The 19,230-nt window shown below is 35.2% G+C and overlaps 3 protein-coding genes across 4 annotated transcripts; 2 read left to right on the top strand and 1 right to left on the bottom strand.

Annotated features, from left to right (window-relative positions):
- Positions 1-776: 776 nt before the first annotated feature.
- Positions 777-6,774, top strand: LOC142546334 (anoctamin-like protein At1g73020). Its single transcript, XM_075654003.1, is given in 17 exon segments — positions 777-1,256; positions 1,589-1,658; positions 1,800-1,915; positions 2,474-2,600; positions 2,676-2,776; positions 3,030-3,142; positions 3,250-3,354; positions 3,485-3,754; positions 4,434-4,539; positions 4,541-4,567; positions 4,655-4,768; positions 4,859-4,929; positions 5,034-5,164; positions 5,612-5,694; positions 5,784-5,891; positions 6,092-6,250; positions 6,331-6,774. Coding segments are annotated over 17 exon segments (2,013 nt in total). The 5' UTR covers positions 777-1,073; the 3' UTR covers positions 6,460-6,774.
- Positions 6,775-7,348: 574 nt separating this feature from the next.
- Positions 7,349-12,177, bottom strand: LOC142546343 (uncharacterized protein At1g51745-like). Of its 2 annotated transcripts, none has more exons than XM_075654016.1 (4): positions 12,068-12,177; positions 11,206-11,547; positions 8,944-9,872; positions 7,349-8,638 (listed from the first exon to the last, which is right to left on the bottom strand). In XM_075654016.1, the coding sequence occupies exons 2-4, from the start codon at positions 11,394-11,396 to the stop codon at positions 7,614-7,616; spliced, it is 2,145 nt and encodes a 714-aa protein (XP_075510131.1). In that variant the 5' UTR covers positions 11,397-11,547; positions 12,068-12,177; the 3' UTR covers positions 7,349-7,613. The 2 variants fall into 2 exon arrangements, with proteins under 2 accessions (XP_075510131.1, XP_075510140.1); XM_075654025.1 differs by having other exon boundaries at positions 11,853-12,147.
- Positions 12,178-12,418: 241 nt separating this feature from the next.
- LOC142546370 (uncharacterized) lies at positions 12,419-19,125 on the top strand. Its single transcript, XM_075654055.1, has 11 exons — positions 12,419-12,565; positions 13,362-13,427; positions 13,518-13,585; positions 13,674-13,707; positions 13,772-13,841; positions 14,859-14,916; positions 15,230-15,358; positions 16,909-17,000; positions 18,031-18,115; positions 18,565-18,646; positions 18,737-19,125. The coding sequence occupies exons 1-11, from the start codon at positions 12,559-12,561 to the stop codon at positions 18,778-18,780; spliced, it is 735 nt and encodes a 244-aa protein (XP_075510170.1). The 5' UTR covers positions 12,419-12,558; the 3' UTR covers positions 18,781-19,125.
- Positions 19,126-19,230: the final 105 nt, after the last annotated feature.

A 19,230-nucleotide genomic window follows, 5' to 3' on the forward strand; every position in this document is an offset into this window, starting at 1 on the left:
ATCTCTATAAGATTTGGGCTTATCAACGTTTACGATTTTATGTCTTAAATACGTTTTTTTGAATTTTCAAATAATAGTTAGTTGAGTTATTTTTAAATGGTGCAAAATATTTATATAAATATATATATAAACACAAACGAAAGAAAATCCTCCACAACATTTCCTGCAATATTCTCTATTACACCAATAATTGATTGTTCTGTGTATCAAATTTTAACCGATTTTTAAATTACATAATAAATTATAAATTTGTCACGCTGATAAAAATTCTACACATGACAATGTTATAGGAAATGTTATAAAAAAACTCAATAGAATAATTTTTTCTATACACAATACAAACTTTGATGTCATGATATAATTTTTAATAAACAAAAAATAACACTCTTCTAAAATTTAAAAATAATTCATTTTCATGTAATAAAAGATATCATAAAAACTTATTTTAGGAAATTAGTATCATCTATAACTGTAATATTTTAATAAAATGCTTATTTATTTTTATATATACTTGAGACGGATTAATCTTACTCATATTTATAATATTTTATATGATAGAGATATATTATTTTTTCTCATAGAGAAGTCAAATATAATTAAATTAATTAATAATGATAGAATATAATAAAGATAGTATTAAAAATCAATATAAAAATTTGATTATATTTGTTACGCGGTCTTGATGACTGATGTGCTGTCATCCTCGGTATATATATGTATATAGTATTATACGCTCGAGGGGGAAAAAGGAATATAAAAAATGGGAAAAACCCAATAAATTTGACAAATAGAAGGGATTGTAGACTCGTGGGTCGCTGCTTGTCCCTTGGTTTCTTTCTGTATGTTCATTTACAGGTGCTGCAGTTACTTCTTGTTTGAGAAACTTAAAGGAGGGCCCCGCCTCAAAAATTCATGTATGTTGACATATCTCGGTGCAAGTCTCAATCTTTCGAGCCACAATTTGAAAAAGAAATCTGAACCTCACTTGCTCTGCCGGAAAAGGTTGAAAAACAAGCACCCTTTTTGTTGTTAGAGCTTTTTCGGAGCTGAATTTTCTTGGGTTTTTGTTGGAAATGAGTGGGCATGATAAGGGAGAAGGCGTTGTTTTCGAGATAGCTGTGGCTGTTCCTAAGTGGGGTGAAATCCAAGGAGACGAGAGTGGTGATGCGGATTGTGTTCATGTTCTTGTCGATGAGTTCAAGAAAAGAGGGCTGATTGTTGAAAGAGCGGTTGGCCTTCAAAATGAATTCGTTAAGGCGCGTTTTAGCTTTTGTTTGTTCTTGATCTTTTAGTATTTTGTTCATGTTTTTTGTTTCTGCCTGAGATGTTATGATTTTGCGTGCTTTGGCCGATGTTGATCTCGGACGTTTCAAATTTTTTATGGACCTTTACGCTGTCTGGCCCACTTGACAATATTTTTTTCTTTTGGTTCCTCCCCTGTCGTTTCAATCTATGATACTAAGTGTGATTCTTAGATTTTTGGTGTAAAAAGATGATGCATTGTTGACTTCAATAATTAATAATTTTTCTCGATCGTTCAAAATCTTTATTTGGGTAAAGTGCTAGGGAATTTTTGTGGCCTTTGCAGTTGGCAGCACCACTGGAGATACTGGGAAAGGCTGCGGTTGAGTTGAAATTCAGAAAGAGAACTCATATAGGTGTGATCACTAATCTTGTCATGGTTTCGGTTTCTGTTTTGGTTCTTTCTGTGTGAGGACTCTTATGTTGCTATAGCCAAATTTTCCACTAATATTGCAGTTTCTTTTCTTTTTATCTCGGAATTGATCTTGCTTTTTCAGGAATTGATTTACCATTTGAATGGAATGAAGTTGAAGCTTTTGTTAGGCAGCCAGACGGTTCCTTATTCAGTTGGTGTGAGCGTTTCCATTGCTACAATCACATATTAGATGGAATTGTAAGTTGTTTCTTCTGTTGGATCCTTATGAGTAGTTCTTTTAGTTCTCAATTTCTTCATGTGGCCAGAAAAATTAACGCAGTTGTGTACATAGATTATAGGATTGCAAGGGAGAAAAATTCAATAAAATTATGGAGGATAGTGATACTAGTATTCATCTGAATATCATGGAAAGAAGGGAATTGATATAAATATACAAGCATATCTATGTCCACTGAGGGAGAATAGCAAATATTAGGTTGCACTTTGGGTGCATCTTGGCATAGTTCCCGAAGAAAGTCCTTAAAATTTTCTATTATTTGGGTGATAACCTGTATTAGCCTAAATTGATAGCCATATAATCTATTGATGTCGAGATTAGAAAATTCAAATTGAGTGTCATTTTGTTTCCTCTCAAGATTGGTTGGAAGTGTGTTTTATTTTTTTGATCGTTCATTTTTTTATTTCTTTTGATTATGATTGAATTTTGTTTTTTATATATAAAATAAGTAGTAATAACTCACAGCATCCAGGGTGTCATTCCTGTTGATACAGTGCTGACTGAGTCATATTTTCCAGGTGAACACAGGAAAGTTGATTGTAGCAATGAAATCGGATAGCACAGAGCTTTACTGGCAGCCAGGGGAATCTCTTATTCAGAAATTAAGATCATTAGGTGTCATCAAAGACATATTTCCACTGCATGGTACTCATTGTTCATTTGAATTTTCTACTTTTTCTGTAATCTGGAAATGATTAACATTTTCATTACTTTTTCCAGATGAAAGAAAGCGGAAACTGCTATTAAGAAGTTGGGCATTGAACTGGTTCGATCTTACAACACAGCCAATTGATGAGATATGTTCATACTATGGAATGAAGGTAAATGCGAAATCTTGTTAACATGTTTATATCGAGGTTTGGCATGCAATGGGGTCTCATTTTGTTATTCAAAAGATTGGTAAGAAGGATGCCTTATCCTTGATTGTTTCATATTTATTTATGAGTGTCATTTCTTATTAAAAAAAAAGGTTAATGCTAATTAGTGGTTGCTGAACCTAGCGATTGAGAGTTTTCTTCTATTTGATTTTAGCTTCTCAGTAATCACATTGAGGCATTTTGTTTAACGATTGAGAGTGCGATGGTTCGTTTTAGATTGCCTACCTATTTTGCCTTCCTTGGAATGTACACAAAGTGGATGCTATTTCCGGCTGCCTTGGGGCTTACGGTTCATTTTGTTGATTTTGGGTAGGTCTGCTTAAATTTGTTCCTCTTTATTCACATGATATGAAGATCAAGCACTTCTGTTTCTTGTATTGACTGGTTCTCATATAGGCTTCAAAAACCTCTCTCAGATCTTTGCAATTGTGGGTTCTTCCTTTATTCTTCATATGGGTGATAGCTTGGGCTATACTTTTTTTCCAATTTTGGAAGCGCAAAAGCTCGGCCCTTTTAGCTAGGTATGTTGATAGTTTGGCTATCTCTTTATTGTTGTCCTCTTCAGAGAAGTACTTTGAATGTTTCTTTTCAATAAATTTTCTTTTGCCTTCTTTATTTTCATTACATTTTCGTTTTTTTATGTTGATTCAGGTGGCAGATGTATCATTCAACCGTCACAGAATCTGAATTTAAATTTGTGCATTTAGAACCCAGCTCGCCACAAAACCCCAAGGAAATCATGAAGAAACAAGAGACAATTAAAATGAAGGAGAAAGCATTTTTCCAAAAAGAAGAGTGGATTAGATGGCTTATGAGATTCAGAAATGATGCATTCATCATAACGAGTATCATATGTCTCCAGCTGCCATTTGAATTGGCATATGCTCATCTTTATGAGGTCATAGGCTCGGACTTTCTGAAGTAAGAATTGGTTCTAGATGCTGGTTCTCTCTCTTTGCAAATGAAATTTTAGCAATACTCTTTCCTCCCCCTTTTTCCTGCGAGGAAATGACAAATAAAGTAAAGAGTTCTAAATGGAACCTGGGGTCTGATCTAGCAATATTTAAGGCTTGCTATTTTTAAGCTCAATCAGGTCTTCAATCAATCAATCTGTTATGCGAATGAGATATTTATGCATGAGGTTTGGATGTTAACAAAATTATGGTTCATTACAACTAATCCCTACACCACTCCAGTAACTCTTGGACTTGCGCAGCTCTGAGCGATGACCTTAAACAAATACTACTTATATTAGCCTATATCAATAATTCTGTAATGTGTTCATGCCTTATTAGGCATCATATTTGGGTTGTCAGTCCATTTTTTAGTAAGTTCATTCAAATGGAGAGTTTATATTTATTAATGACTTTTTTCCTTATCAAAAAATAAAATTAAGCAGTCCTTGGACAAAATAACTGCTCAATATCTCTTGAACTCTAAAAGTGTCCTGCAAACCTGTCAAGTGCTCTCTTTGTGCACGCCTTTTCCTTCTAGTTCAGATTGGGATACAATAAGCTTATGAACTGGGATTTTTAAATTTTTATTTTTCAGATTTTATGTGGAATGAATCACTAATTTCACTTGTTTCATTATTTTTCAGGTTTTGTTTGACAGCAGGTTATCTCTTTGCTATTCAGTACTTCACAAGATTGGGAGGCAAGATTTCCGTGAAGCTTGTTAAACACGAGAATAATGAAAATGTGGAAGTACCGAGCTAACAGCTTAGTCTATAAGGTAGATAAAAGAGAGCTGTATAATGCTTCAATTTTTTTCCAGACTTTACTGCCATGAAACCAGAATTTTCCTTTTTCTTTCTGCCAGGTGTTTGGTCTTTATTTTATGCAGTCATACATTGGAATATTTTATCATGCTCTACTGCATCGCAACATCATGACCCTTCGGCAAGTTTTAATCCAACGCCTTATATTGTATGAGGTAGGAAAGACTTTCATGGCCTCCTATCATTTACTCTCTGCCTATTGATTCCTATTTCTTATGTATGTCTGTACGTGGAATATTTCTCAGGTAATTGAAAATCTATTGGAAAATTGTTTTCCCTTTCTGTCTTATACATTCAAAAAGTTCCGCACTGTCAGGTATGTATAAATTTTTTTAAATGGCATGTATTGCTTTGTGACTTCTTTACAACTTCCCTTAATTGGGTCTTTGTCTAAAAAAGATGAACGATATATGTTTAAAGGACCAAGAGAAAGTGTGAAAAAGGACCATCAACAGAGAACATCCGAACAATTCCGAGGGTAGAAAAGGATTACCTAAAACCTGCTTATGCTGCGAGTATCGGTCAAGAGCTTGAAGATGGACTCTTTGATGGTAATGCATTCTTATGTCGTAATAGTAAGATAGTTATGAAGAGAACTTATTATTCCAGATCAGGTTTTTTCTCAATGCATGACTATCAATTGATTATGTGGGTACGTGCCATGTTGATCCCATGCGATCCAACAGTTTACACTCGGTAACTCTGCATAGAAGCAGGCAAGCAGCTGATTGACTCGATCTCCACAGTCTACTAAAGTTGTAACAGGAGCTTTTTCTAGTCACTGGAAGATTCCACTGTTGATAAATAAGTAGACAGATATGAAAAGGAAAAAGAAAAGAAAAGAAAAGAAAAGAAAAGAAACCTTTTGGGGTCTTGTTTCATGTGGCTTTTTAGTCAATGACTTCTACTTTCTTTTATGTAAAAGTAAATTTAATCATTTCAAGATTTTTGTTTCAATGTTAATGGTTTGTAAGATTTAAAATCATAAGTGGTGGCAGATTTTTTGGAGTTGGTGTTGCAGTTCGGGATGACCACGATGTTTGCTTGTGCATTCCCCCTCGCGTTCGCCTTTTCTGCAGTGGTAGTAATGAATTTTGGTTCTATAAATCAACTGATGCCTGATATCTGTGTAGATATTAATGTCTTTTATTTCATTGATGATTGAGGCAGAATAACATAGCAGAGATTCGAACTGATGCCCTGAAATTGCTGACCATGATGAGAAGGCCTATACCTCGTTCTGATGCAACAATCGGAGCTTGGCTGAATATATTTCAGGTCCTTCGTTAGATCATATATTATTTAAGCAAGGGCCACGCGAACCTGGAACTTAAATTTTTGGAGTTTTTAGAGGCAATACTCATATTTCTTAAAACAAGATTTTCAATGCTCATATTTCTTAAAACAAGATTTTTACGTTGAAGAACTTATACCTTCCTAGTATTTCATATTTGAATCTTTATTCTTTCTTGTTTCAGTTTCTAATAGTGGCGTCAATTTGTACCAATAGCATACTCCTAGTATGCCTATACGATAAAGAAGGAAAATGGAGTCTCTCTCCCGGTTTAGCTGCTATTCTTGTCATGGAACACGTGCTTTTGTTTGTTAAATTTGGATTTTCGCGCATTGTTCCCGAGGTATAAAACTCAGGACTCGTTTATTAAACCTGAAGATAATTGTTCAAAAAACAACTTAGCCTGAGTTTCTCATTTAAAAGGAGCCAGCATGGGTAAGAGCTGCGCGGAAGAAGACTGCAGCTCAAGTAGAACAGATTTGTTCCAGACAACTATTGAGGACCGTTTCCGGTGATGAAAAGTCGTTTTGGGTGATGAAAAAGAACGAGTAGAAAGGTACAAATAACTTTTTCCACTTTCACTGAGTTTGGCCAAGAACTGCACAGGAAAGTCATAATATTCTCCCCTGCTTGAGCACTTCTATGGAGTCGCGAGCTCGAGAACTTGATCTGGGGTTTGCCATCTGTATCCGCTTGCCAAGTTTTGATCATAAAAGAAATGTTTAGTTAAGTTGTATCTGTTTAGATGAGTTGTTTCATCGTTTGTGATAGTGTGCTGTCTGAAAGTAATGCTCAACGATTATCCTTTTCTCTCTTATTGGTAATACTCTTTTTGATCATTAAAAGTTTTATCAGTGTTCTTTTTTACATGGGAGATAAGATAATAGACGTGTTACCTTCATTTATTTATTAGCCCGACAATAAATATAATCGTCTATGAAGATATTTGTTAAACTAAAAACCGTGAAGCACATCTCGTTTATACGATAATAACAATAATAATAGTAAATTGGGAAAGGTTTGTAAAACACTGAATAAAATATTCGCATCCAAGAAATCCAAGTTATCTATGTTTTTAGCACAAAAGCTTATATCTATTATGTTAAACTAAATAAATTCCTATCTATGAAATGCTCTGATTTTTCCTCCCAAAATGTCATTAATAGCATTATGTCGAAATTAATAAATTGTAAGATCCTCGATCCATGTTTGGCGCTTGTTTCACTCGGACCTCTCTGTTTGTTCTTCATTCCAGCTTTTAACAACGTTTCCCGTAAATTTCTAAGACACACACCACTTTAAACCAGAGGGATCACAAGTTCAGTTGAGAACACCATTTTAATACATTTTGAGGAAGTGAAACTTATTATAAACTAATTTATTTCAACTTATTACCCAAAATATTCAGGCCATGTCAAGTAAAATGTTCTGTAACCAGATATCCCAACACCACCGTTGGGCACTATATAGTATTACAGAGCCAAATGAGCCTGACGTCAAGATTCAAACTGTAACACATGTATGATTTTCCTACGACAAATAAATGTCATGTCACAATACAAATTATACACAAAAATCTACCTCCATGGCAGAAATGTACAGTACTGGTAGGTGACCATACTTTTATCAAGAAATGTAAACTCGGTTTACTAAATAACCACAATGTCAATAAGTAGGGGAGAAGAATTTCAAGCTCGGTACAAACTTCATGTATCGTCTGATTTGGTAAAACGGGGTGCAGATCGCGTTGAACTATTCATCGCTGCGTTTATTCTACTGAAAACTATGCTCAACGGGACACAAGCAATAGAAGGGCCCTTGACCTTTTCAACTATCGGCTTCTTTTCTTGATTTTTACGCGTACCTGTTAGAGAGGACAGTTTCCTTGTCTTCTTAGACAAGATGATGTTTCGCCTTGATCTTGGAGGGCCATGCTTCCTTGGGGGCGTTCCACGTGGCTTCTGTTTGTAAGCCATATCAAGACCTTGGAAATCAGAGGGATCTTCACCCAGGCAATGGTCGAACTCAGAGCTGCTGCCGTAACATTCAGCTGTCCTGATTAGATTGTCACAAAAACCATCTTTTAACTTTTCAATTGCGATTGGATGACCGATGATAGGCCGGGCATTCAGTTTGCTCATAAGAGAAATATATGGGACACGCTGGGGGCGAGAGCTGGTGGCTTTCACCTCCACATGGACTTCGTACAATCCAGATCCTGTAATATGGTGTCTAAGAGAAAATTCAGAAGAGTCATATTTCGGGTTGACTGTGAAACGAGACTGGCGATAGGGGAGTTGCCTATGAGGTACGGGAAGCTCAGGTGTCAAATGTCCAGCACGAAAACCTTTTTGAGCATTCCAGCCCCAACCACGAGATTCAACACCCTGGATCTCTGAAACTGGCCTTGATTTTATGCGAGAGGTGTAGCTCTCTGTCATGAGGGTCCCACCAACACGGTTGAGGTCCACGTTTTGACTAGAGCCAACTCGGAAACCTGTGTCTGCCTCGTCTAAATCTTCCTTTCTTGATCTTGAATTCCTCTTACCTTTTAACTGCCACTTAGAAGTAGCTTTCTCGATCCTTTGCTCAATATTGTGAATTTCAGCAGTCCCGGAACTAGCAGAGCCTGATTCGTTATGCTCGGTTTCAATGTGACTACTTTGGCTAGATTGTGCTCCAGCACCGGTGTGTGCTTTCTGTGGTGCACCAGAAGCAAACTTGGGCATCTCTGAAAATTAAAATTCACACTAGCATAAGAAACAAAATGTGTTTACTGAAATCACTAATCTCCAAATAAAATTTATGGAAAAGGACCAAACAATTAAATTATTGAAGAACCAACTTTATGCACTCGTAACAACCAAGAAAAGAATGAAAAAACAAACTAATTGATGCAAATTGGCATTAGGCAGCAGAAACATTGAAGCATAAAAAATAGGACTGATTAGCACACTAGGCAGCGATGATAAAAAAGGAACACGAAAACCTAGTCCTAGAACCATTAGCGGGTAATTTCTTGAGCGATTTCTGTACCTGCAGAACGTATTTCTTCAGTAACAAGAGGAACATCAAACAATCTTTTAAGAGAATCATTCTCAGGAATGCCCATCACGCTGGATATTTCATTCTCCTTCTGTTTGCATCTAAGTGAGGCATTGTTGACGTGATTAGGTTCCTTTAATGACGTTATCATATTCTCACACGAAACTCCGGTACTGTCAGAGTTATTATTTATCACAACTGAGCTGTTCTTCTTTGACTCATAAGATTCTAACCCAGAAACCTTACTGTCAGAAGCTTCATAGACAGCCGATCCATTTGGAGGGGACAAGGCACAAATGGGAACAGGCACCACTGGAGTACACTCCAAAACTTTTGTCAAAGTGCGCCGGCGATTTTTCCTCTTCAAGAACTCGTGAACACGAGCAACCTGAGATCTTTTCCTTTTCAAAGATGGTGCCACACCCATTCCCAGGTCCTCGAGTCCTCTCATACGCTTTACCCCTTCTGTCCCATCGTCTTCCGAATCATTCGGAGTCCTCCACCTAGATCCTCCATTCGCCAAATCTAAAAGATCAGATTCCTCACCGGATTGTGACGTCTCTTGGGCAGAATCAGAACCATCTTCACTTTCTTGAATTGAATTTGATAATTCACTATCACTCAAGTTCTCATCCAAATCTTTGCTTTCTTCACTTGTATGGAATGTAGAAGGTGATTCATCGACATGGTGATGCTCCTCATCATGTATGTTTGGTTCAGCAGAGAAGTCCGGATGCTCGTTTCCAAGATGAGCATTTTCAATCTCAAGAGCCTGAATGATGGCATCTTCTCTTCTTGCGTATTTGACAGCCTTCTTAGATGAATGAGAAGCAGCTGCCTTAGCTTTCTCAATGCAATCATTAAACTCCCCACAACGGAAAGCTTTAATTCTTTTTGACTTTTCGAGATTATACCAGTCCCTGAAAAAGTGTGGGCAAGAATCAGAACCCTAATAAAAAAAATTGTATGGGGCAGATACAAGAAAAAAATTGTTCGATTTAAAATAATGGATAAACGAAAAGCAATAGCATTTAGCATCCATCCATCAAAAAAGAACATTTTTAATTGGAAAGAAAAAATATTGACCCATGGACGAAGATTGTCGAATAAAAGCACCAGTGAAGTAATTGGCATATGGCTAAAGCATGGCAATATTAATAATCACTCTCTAGTTCAAGAATTTTCCAAATAAAGGAGGCAATTTTGATTTTGTCACAAACCCATAAATAGCTATGGCAACAAGTTATTTGTTTCTTTACTCTTTTATCCAGCCATTCATGGCGGCATAAACTGTCATAAGTACATACTAAACAAGAAACTAATATTTTCAAAGATTGCTGCCTTACCCTTGAACATCATCCTATATGTACGGACAAGCCTCTCTATAGGCGGGTTCAAAAATCAAACTGAATTCGATTGATTTTTAATAGTTTGGTCAAGTTTTAACCAAGTTCGGAAAATCCACTACAGTACTAAGTTTTACTACCTAATTGAATAGATACATATGATATATCATACAAATGATGCTCATCAACAAAAGAAATTTCCTATCACAAGAGCCTTGCAAGTCGACAAAATAAATACTGATCGTCTCCCAGATTTACATTGCTTGCCAATTGGGATTTCTTGGCTAATTATCCTCTAGTATCGATTTGAAATATTTATTCAGGTTAAGCCCTTACTGCTAACCATTAAGGAAGCATATTTGATTTAGTAAGTAAATCAGAAAAAAAAAACACCGCTCGAATAGTTAAATCAACAACTCCTGACCAAATAATATAATTTAAGTGCAATAGGTCGCAACATATGCACATTTTGTGGATAACTAAATGAAGATTCTTAAATAAAATGACCATGCGATCAAGAAAAGATTGAACAACGGATATCCCAAATTATTATCAGACAAAACTATGAAGGAGAACAGAATGAGACTTAACGACCAACGATCCGAAACAACAAATGTCACGTGTCAATGGCGCAAAGCCAACTGAAATTTAAAGTTCAAAACTTCGTTAAGGACCGTTACCCTGTCTAGTCCATAAAAAGAATAACCTAAAATTTAAAACTTCAGTTAAGGACCATTACCCGTCTAGACACAAAGAATCACCTACTAACACAAAATAGCTCAGTCCAAATATTATATCACTCAAGCGCTAATTGATAAATGTATCCGAGTTTTCAACATCTCATCATGTCAAGTTATAGCAAAAATTGAACCATGTAAACAAATAGAGCTATAGAGCAGCTACTTACACACTTGCATCCTCTCTACCAAGAAGTTTAACAGGTGTTCCAAATCTTGGTATTGGTACACAGTTCTCTGGTAACTCATCTGCTTCTAGAATTCGACCGGGCCACCAAGACCCATTTCTTCTGCGAACCCAAACTAACCCACCCGCCGATGGGTCAATGCCCTTGCCAGGGTCATCGCCGGAACTCACCATTTCCACAACACAGCCAAGAGGGATCCTTTCTTTAAAATCGAACAGGCAAAAAAAATAGAAAGGGACAAGTGAACAACAAAAAACAGGGGGGATTATTTCAAGCTAGCATTTTGTGACAGATAAAGCCTCCAAGAAAATTCTCAAAACCCTCCTGCAACAAAAATGCAAATTTTTGTCGAATCAATTAAAATACAGGGGAAAAAAAATAACAAAAGCTTCGGGAAACAAAAACCAAAACCCATATACAGAAAGCAAAGAAACTAAAAAATGGGAACAAAAGCAAAACGAAACCAGATCACGGAACCCGGATTAAAATAAATAAAACAAACCACTCCGACGACAAAATTTATCAATTAAACAGAGAGAATTAGATCTGCTAAACGGATTCATAAAAATGAAATTCCCTTTTCAGTTTACTTTCCTCATTTTCAAGAAAATCAAACCCACTAATTATACCACTTAAATATTTTCCAGCATGTCAGGGGGAGTCCTCCATTGCTTATTCAAGCGGCAAGGATTCTATAACCAAGGCATCGGCTTTTGGATTCAGAGACAGCACAAGAAGTGGGTGACGCATTCACGAGTGTGTATGTTTATGCTCGTGTGTGGTTCATATGATGAGACATGCAGGAAAAGGAGCCATACAGTTCAGAAACTAGAATCAAAAGTACCTCTTGGTATCTTAGACAGGGAGGAGCCCTCTGGTTTCACAGAGTGAGAGAGAAACATAGTAAGAGAGAGATTTTCTTGAAAAAAAATACTATTGTAGGCAGGATTTTATATTTATATATTACTGTATTTGAAATTTGAGGAAGTGAGATTAAAAAAAATAAAAATAAAAAATTTGAGGAAGTTAAAAAAAAACATAAAAAAGGCCAAGAAAAGGAGAAGGGATTAGGCACAAAAGGTTGTATATTAGTTTAGAACACTTGTCCCACATGCATGATGACAATCAAAAGGTTGTACATGATGGACGGCTGTGATTAATTCATGTCTTGGAGCGAGTACAGAGGATAAAAACCATGTAGTTGGGCTTTTGCTCGTGAGCCCAGCAAATGATGCTGCGAAAGTGCTGTATTAGAATTCTTTCTTCCTGCGATTTCATCGAACAAAACGAAAGAAGGAAGAAAACTATCAAACGGCTCAGCTAAATAAGGGAGCCATGACAGGTATTTCTCATAAAGTTTGCATCTTTTAGAGTTTTATATTAAAAAAGTTGATTACTTGGGGCTTTAACCGATTACTTCAAAAATTTGGAGTTAAGGTTTCTGGTATGCTTTTAATGCGTTGGAATTTCGAATTTTGATTTGTTTTGTATGCATTTGCTGATGAAATTTTGGATGTAATTATAAGTTTGAAGATGTGAGTAAATCAATCCCTGCAGTTCTAGCCTTCTTTTTTTGTGATGGCAAGGCCGCAAGGGGATTTAGTGCTTTGTGTTTCACCATGGATATTGCTCGTGACAACTATTTTCTTAAGAATTTTCAATGCCCTCAAAATGTTATCGCGTGTTTGTATGAGGATTTTTCTAGGTTTTCTATCATAATGTGGCAGTTGGTAGTTAAATAATAAATAGAAGTGACGTTTGAAGACAATAATTTTCACGTGTGATTCAGTTTTGCCCCAAAGAACCCGCAAGTTTGAATACCATGCTGATACTATTAATAGATTTTTCTGTTGAAAAGATGATGAATAGAGTCTGACTCTGGGAATCCTTGATCGCCAATGAACTTTGATCGTTTGTAGCTTTAGGAAATATTTGTGATTTAAGTTTAAGGCATAAAGTTCAAGTATGTGACACAGTTTCAAAGTGTTGCAATGAGCTTCCATGGCATTCGTTGTTGCAAATGATTAAATTTTTATGGTTTGATTGTCGGATTTTGATGCTTGAATTTTTTTAGTAAAATAAGGCATCCATTTTTTGTTAGTATGGTCATTTTCATTATGTTTGTTACTGTTGAGTAGACTATAAGCAGGAGCAGGACATGGAAATTGAGGCCTTGGAAGCCATTCTAATGGATGATTTCAAAGGTTTGTGCAATGCAATCTACTTTTGGCTATCATTTTTAGTTGCTTAATGTATCATCATTTAAGCAATTCTGGTTGATTTTTTTTTACCAGAAATTCACTCTAGCGAAAGTGGCCTAAACACTTCAAATCGTTGCTTTCAAATAACCCTCTCTCCTCAGGTAATATGTGACTGTAGTTACCTTATTTCAAACTTCTCAATATCATATAGGCCACTCAAAGCTTTACTTTCTCTATATTTTGCTTCAGGATGATGAGGCAGATGATTCAACAAATCCTTCAGGTACTTCGATCTATATGCCTCAGTTATTTTTTTCCATGTTTAACTGGTGAAATTTTTGTTGCAGTTCAGCTGGGTTTGATATTCTCACACACAGAAAATTATCCCGACAAGCCTCCACTTTTGAATGTCAGGAGGTTAGTTTCTCAAGATGAGGCGCACACCTTATTGAAGTGAAGGGCCATAGAGGATAATATAGTACAACATACATACCTGAAAAAAGTTTCATCACAAATACCAAAACATGTACCATACAAATTAGTGAATGGCCATAAAATAAATACTTATAAGTCTATCAGGGAAATAAATTAATGTTATCTTTCAATTTGTCTTGGATTTATTACCTGTATATTTAAGTCATATATAAAAAGAGCATTGATCCTTTTAGGCACATTAAGTTCGGAGCTTTGCGGTTAAGATGTGTGCTTCATCAAAGAGATGAGCCTTGGCATGTTTCTAGGGGCAATAACTGAGCCTCCCTAAGCCTTGAGCCTAGATACACACCTTGTCCACTTTTAATAGCATTCTCTTTATATATATGCTATATATGTACAAGTTTAGAAAATTGCAAGTTTATGGTATCCATGCCGCATTTAGAACCTTTCATCCACATGATCAACTTTTGGGGTTGATGATCTAGTCTCTTTAGCACCTGAAAAAACTGTAATTTGCGTGATGTTGCTTACTACTGTCATATAGTGTCTTTGGATGGAGAATCTTTTTTTACAAAAAATTAATTTTATACGAAAACACATTTTTTTAAAAAAAATCTCTCTGTAACCAGGTCCAAGTTGGTGTCTGTTTGGTCTTTTATAATTATAGAAGTACCAAGAAAGAAAAAAAAATTGAAACCTCAAAATGAGGTTTTAAGAGTTTTTGCTTCAACTTCTTTTTAAATATTTAACACAACAAATCTTTAACTGCAATATCTGAAGATATAACTCTTTCTAATTCCTTTTGTTTTTGTTTTTTAAAATGCACTCTAAAAAGATGGCTTCTTGAAATGCTTTTTTTCAAACAAATTGCTTCTGTTAAGATCACTTAATACCCCGAAACCAACATCTTTCTTTGTTGATATGTATGAGTTGCCAAACTACCTTGCATATCATCTAGGAACTTCTCTTTTTTCTGAAGTCCTCATCCTCTGTTTTCAGTGTGAAAGGAATTCAAGCTGGAGATATCAAAGTTCTGAAAGAAAAACTTGAACAAGAGGTACCAACTTCAAAAACTACTGAATGCGTAGCTCAACTCAAATGCCATTTAATATCATCTATAACGTGATTAAGGTAGAATCACATGGGATGTGTCTAGAACACCTGAAGATGAATTAGACAATCATCCATCAAAGCACCATAATTGTGCTCTAAAGTTAACATTACGATTGCACTAATTGAGGTGATATTTGCCAAGAACAAGAGTGTATCGGGAACAACCCATTATTGAGTACATCATGTGCGCTGAACTCTTGATCTTTTAATACATTTCTCGTTTACCTATAGTGTTCTTAAACACTCCCACTTCACAGGCAACTGAAAATCTTGGCATGGCTATGGTTTACACATTGGTTACATCAGCCAAGGAGTGGCTTTCTGAAAGATTCTCTCAAGACGATGGAGACGAGAATGCTGCTGAAGATGGGGATGCAAAAGATGAGGTATTCTTGCATCATTTAGTAAACATACATACTTGCATGTAGTCATATGCACATACTGATGCATACATGCGTGAACATATCTTTCTTTTTAAAACTTGTTTAGACATAAATTTCACTCTAATTTGTATTTTGATTTTATATTATTATATACACATCTTTGTCCACCTTACGCCCACATAGCTGGACTTCTTTTCTATAAAAAAATCGCTATCTCCTGTTGTTGTTGGGCCCAATTTTTTCCTCGCATATTTTGAAAATATTTCATGTCATAAATTACATAGGAAGTTCAAATTTGGAGGTATAGTAAGTTGAGGGTATTTGCAATAACATTCGACTCGGGTTGCTTTGAAGTTAGGCCTTCACTGTCATATGCACACACTGATGCATACATGCATGAACATATCTTTCTATTTTAAACTTGTTTAGACATAAACTTTGCTCTAATTTGTATTTGATTTTATATTATTATATACAAATATTTGTGCACGTTAAACCCACATAGCTTACTTCTTTTCTTAAAAAAATCGCTATCTCCTGTTGTAGTTGCGCCCAATTTTTACCTCACATATTTTGAAAATATTTCATGTCATAAATTACATAGGAAGTTCAAATTTGGAGGTATAGTAAGTTGAGGGTATTTGCAATAACATTTGACTCGGGTTGCTTTGAAGTTAGGCCTTCACTGTCATATGCACACACTGATACATACATGCATGAACATATCTTTCTATTTTAAACTTGTTTAGACATAAACTTCGCTCTAATTTGTATTTTGATTTTATATTATTATATACAAATATTTGTGTACGTTACACCCACACAGCTTACTTCTTTTCTCAAAAAAATCGCTATCTCCTGTGTAGTTGGGCCCAATTTTTACCTCACATATTTTGAAAATATTTCATGTCATAAATTACATAGGAAGTTCAAATTTGGAGGTATGGTAAGTTGAGGGTATTTGCAACTACAGAATTTCAGCATCTTTCGATTTCAGATATTGTTAGGGATTGGAAGTTTGTAATGCTTTGAAGATTGTCTTATCTTTGTTGTTTTTGCGTTTCGCGGATCACTCACCCGCTTCTATTGTATTTCAAACATTCTTAAATTATATATAATTATGTTTCTGATAAAAAAAAAAAGAGGGTATTTGCAATAACATTTAACTCGGGTTGCTTTGAAGTTAGGCCTTCACTGTCATATGCACACACTGATGCATACATGCATGAACATATCTTTCTATTTTAAACTTGTTTAGACATAAACTTCGCTCTAATTTGTATTTTGATTTTATATTTTTATATACAAATATTTGTGCACGTTACACCCACATAGCTTACTTCTTTTCTTAAAAAAATCGCTCTTTCCTGTTGTAGTTGGGCCCAATTTTTACCTCACATATTTTGAAAATATTTCATGTCATAAATTACATAGGAAGTTCAAATTTGGAGGTATAGTAAGTAGAGGCTACTTAAAATAACATTTGACTAGGGTTGATTTGAAGTTAGGCCTTCACTGTCCACTGAACATTTTTTTGCCTTTTCTCGATTCAGATTATTGTCCCACATGGAGAACCGGTCACCGTCGAAACGTTTTTGGCATGGAGAGAGAGATTTGAAGCAGAATTAGCACTTGAAAGAGCCAAGTGAGTTTCAATAACAATATATACTTCGTTTAGTTTTCAACCAAGTCAAACATAATTAAGGGTCCATTTGGGAGTATGTGTGTTTTTGTTTTTTTTGGAGAATTGATTATTTTCTTTGATAAACAAATAAACAGGTTTCTATTTGGGAGTCAAAAATAAATTTTTTGATTACAAGAATAAAGGTGTGTCTGTTTGGGAGGAAATGATCAACTAGTCTTTTTAATTTATCTTACTTTAAAATTAAATAAAATAACAATAATTTAGTACATAGAATGGTAAATTTAATATTTATTCATGTTTAAGTAGAGATATATAAAAATATTTTAAAAATAAAAGTTACTATCTTAGAAAATTAATTAAACATATGCGAAAACTATACTCTACAAATTATATAAACATAGAAAAAATGTTTGGATAGTAAATTTTGAATTAATAAAAAATATAGTATTTTTTTAAAAAAATAGAGAAATATATGTAAATCAAATAAAATGAATAAGAAGGGGTAAAACGTTGGTAAAATGTGAAATATAGGTATGTAATATACTTTGTAGAAAAAATAACAAAGAAACAGCTCAGAGACGAAACAACGGGACTTAAATCAATGTGTATCATATGGTTTTGTCTCAAGGAAATTAGAGTTGAAGAATTTTTATGTTTAATTTGTTGGTAATAGGAGCAAGTGAGGTCTCTCATTTCTTTTACTTTGGTCGATTTGATAATTTGACTCTCAGCAATAAAAGACATTGCCAAGAGGCCTATGAGATGTGTACTGTTTAATTGAAGCTTGTTTCTTTTGCAGTATTTGCATGGTAAAATTTTGTTAAATTTGCCAAACTTAAAATATAATAATATTGGTTTCGGTCTAACTTAACATTAGGATGGTTTAACTAGGTCTCACCTCTATAACTATGAAATATTAAATTTTCAATCTCTATACAATTTGACCCCAATAAGTAGAAAAGAAGAAAAGCCTTTCTTCTGTCTTCTTGTTCTTGTATATTTGAAAATGAACGATTCATTATCATGTTAGGATAATGCCTGATTCAGCACTTGCTGTGCCCAAGGACAAAAAGCTTACGGGCAGAATCTGGTTTGAAAGTGGAAGAGCTGCCTCGGTACCTATTTTATGCCGTTTAGTTATAAACTTCTTATCTCCCAAAATGGACGAATGTCGTCACTTAGTAATTGCACAATCTTGTCTTTGTATTTTTTGATATTTGGAAGTGTGTCTATGTCAGACATACACACACACTCGTTTCCATATCATTCTTTCATTTTTCCGGTGTTCGAAGCTATTGACTACTGTTGGACCTATGCGTCCAACAGTTCATGTACATTGAGTATGTTCCTTCCAATGCAGCAAGCACTAGACCAACCTAATGGCACATCTAATTCTTCAAAGACACGTTGATGCACAATTCGATGTCTATACTGCCATCTTGCCAACTTATCGGAGAACGGCGTTGCATTTTTGTGATATTCATGAATAAATATTTAGAGTTCCTCGTTATGAATGATTTTAGTGACATATTGGTCACCATATGTCTTTTCTTTTTCCTTGCAGAAAGGTTCAGCGCCTGTTGTCGAAGGTTCTGATGGAGACGAGGAGGATATTGATTTTGACGAAGACGACGACGACTTCGAAGGTAGACCTCGTTGCATACTTTTTTCCTTTCGTTTTTTCTCCCAAGAAACTTGCGCGCACTAATACCAATAAAAATTAATTGCGGGGGTAGACGATGAAGAAGACATGCTGGAGCACTATCTGGCCGTGAAATGAGACTCTCTTGCTCATTCAAGAGGAATTGGTTGTAGGACATAATATTTGCCAGACTCAATGAACAAGGCTGTTGTGGAGAGGCGAGCTTTATCCTGTTGTATACATTCATTACAAACGATGGGTTTTTCGATCATATGTATCTTATAAAGGGTGGTCTTCAACATGTGTCCAAATTTTGCTAGAAAAAAGCGACCAATTGGCTGCGAAATTCTAACCGGTGTACCATGTTATGGTAAAGCATTCTGGGAAAATGTTAAAATGTCTGTTTAACAAACAAAATATCCTGGAGCTCTATTTTGTCATACTTTTTCTTGAAACATTTATTATTGCTTTTATTAATAATTATATTTACGAACCATCTCAACAGAATCGAACCTTGATCTCTCATTATTAGCATTATATCATCACACACACGGTATGAAAATAATATAATTTTCTAGGTTCAGAGTG

This window comes from Primulina tabacum, chromosome 1, assembly GCF_025594145.1.
Source record: "Primulina tabacum isolate GXHZ01 chromosome 1, ASM2559414v2, whole genome shotgun sequence".
Taxonomy (NCBI): Eukaryota; Viridiplantae; Streptophyta; class Magnoliopsida; order Lamiales; family Gesneriaceae; genus Primulina; species Primulina tabacum.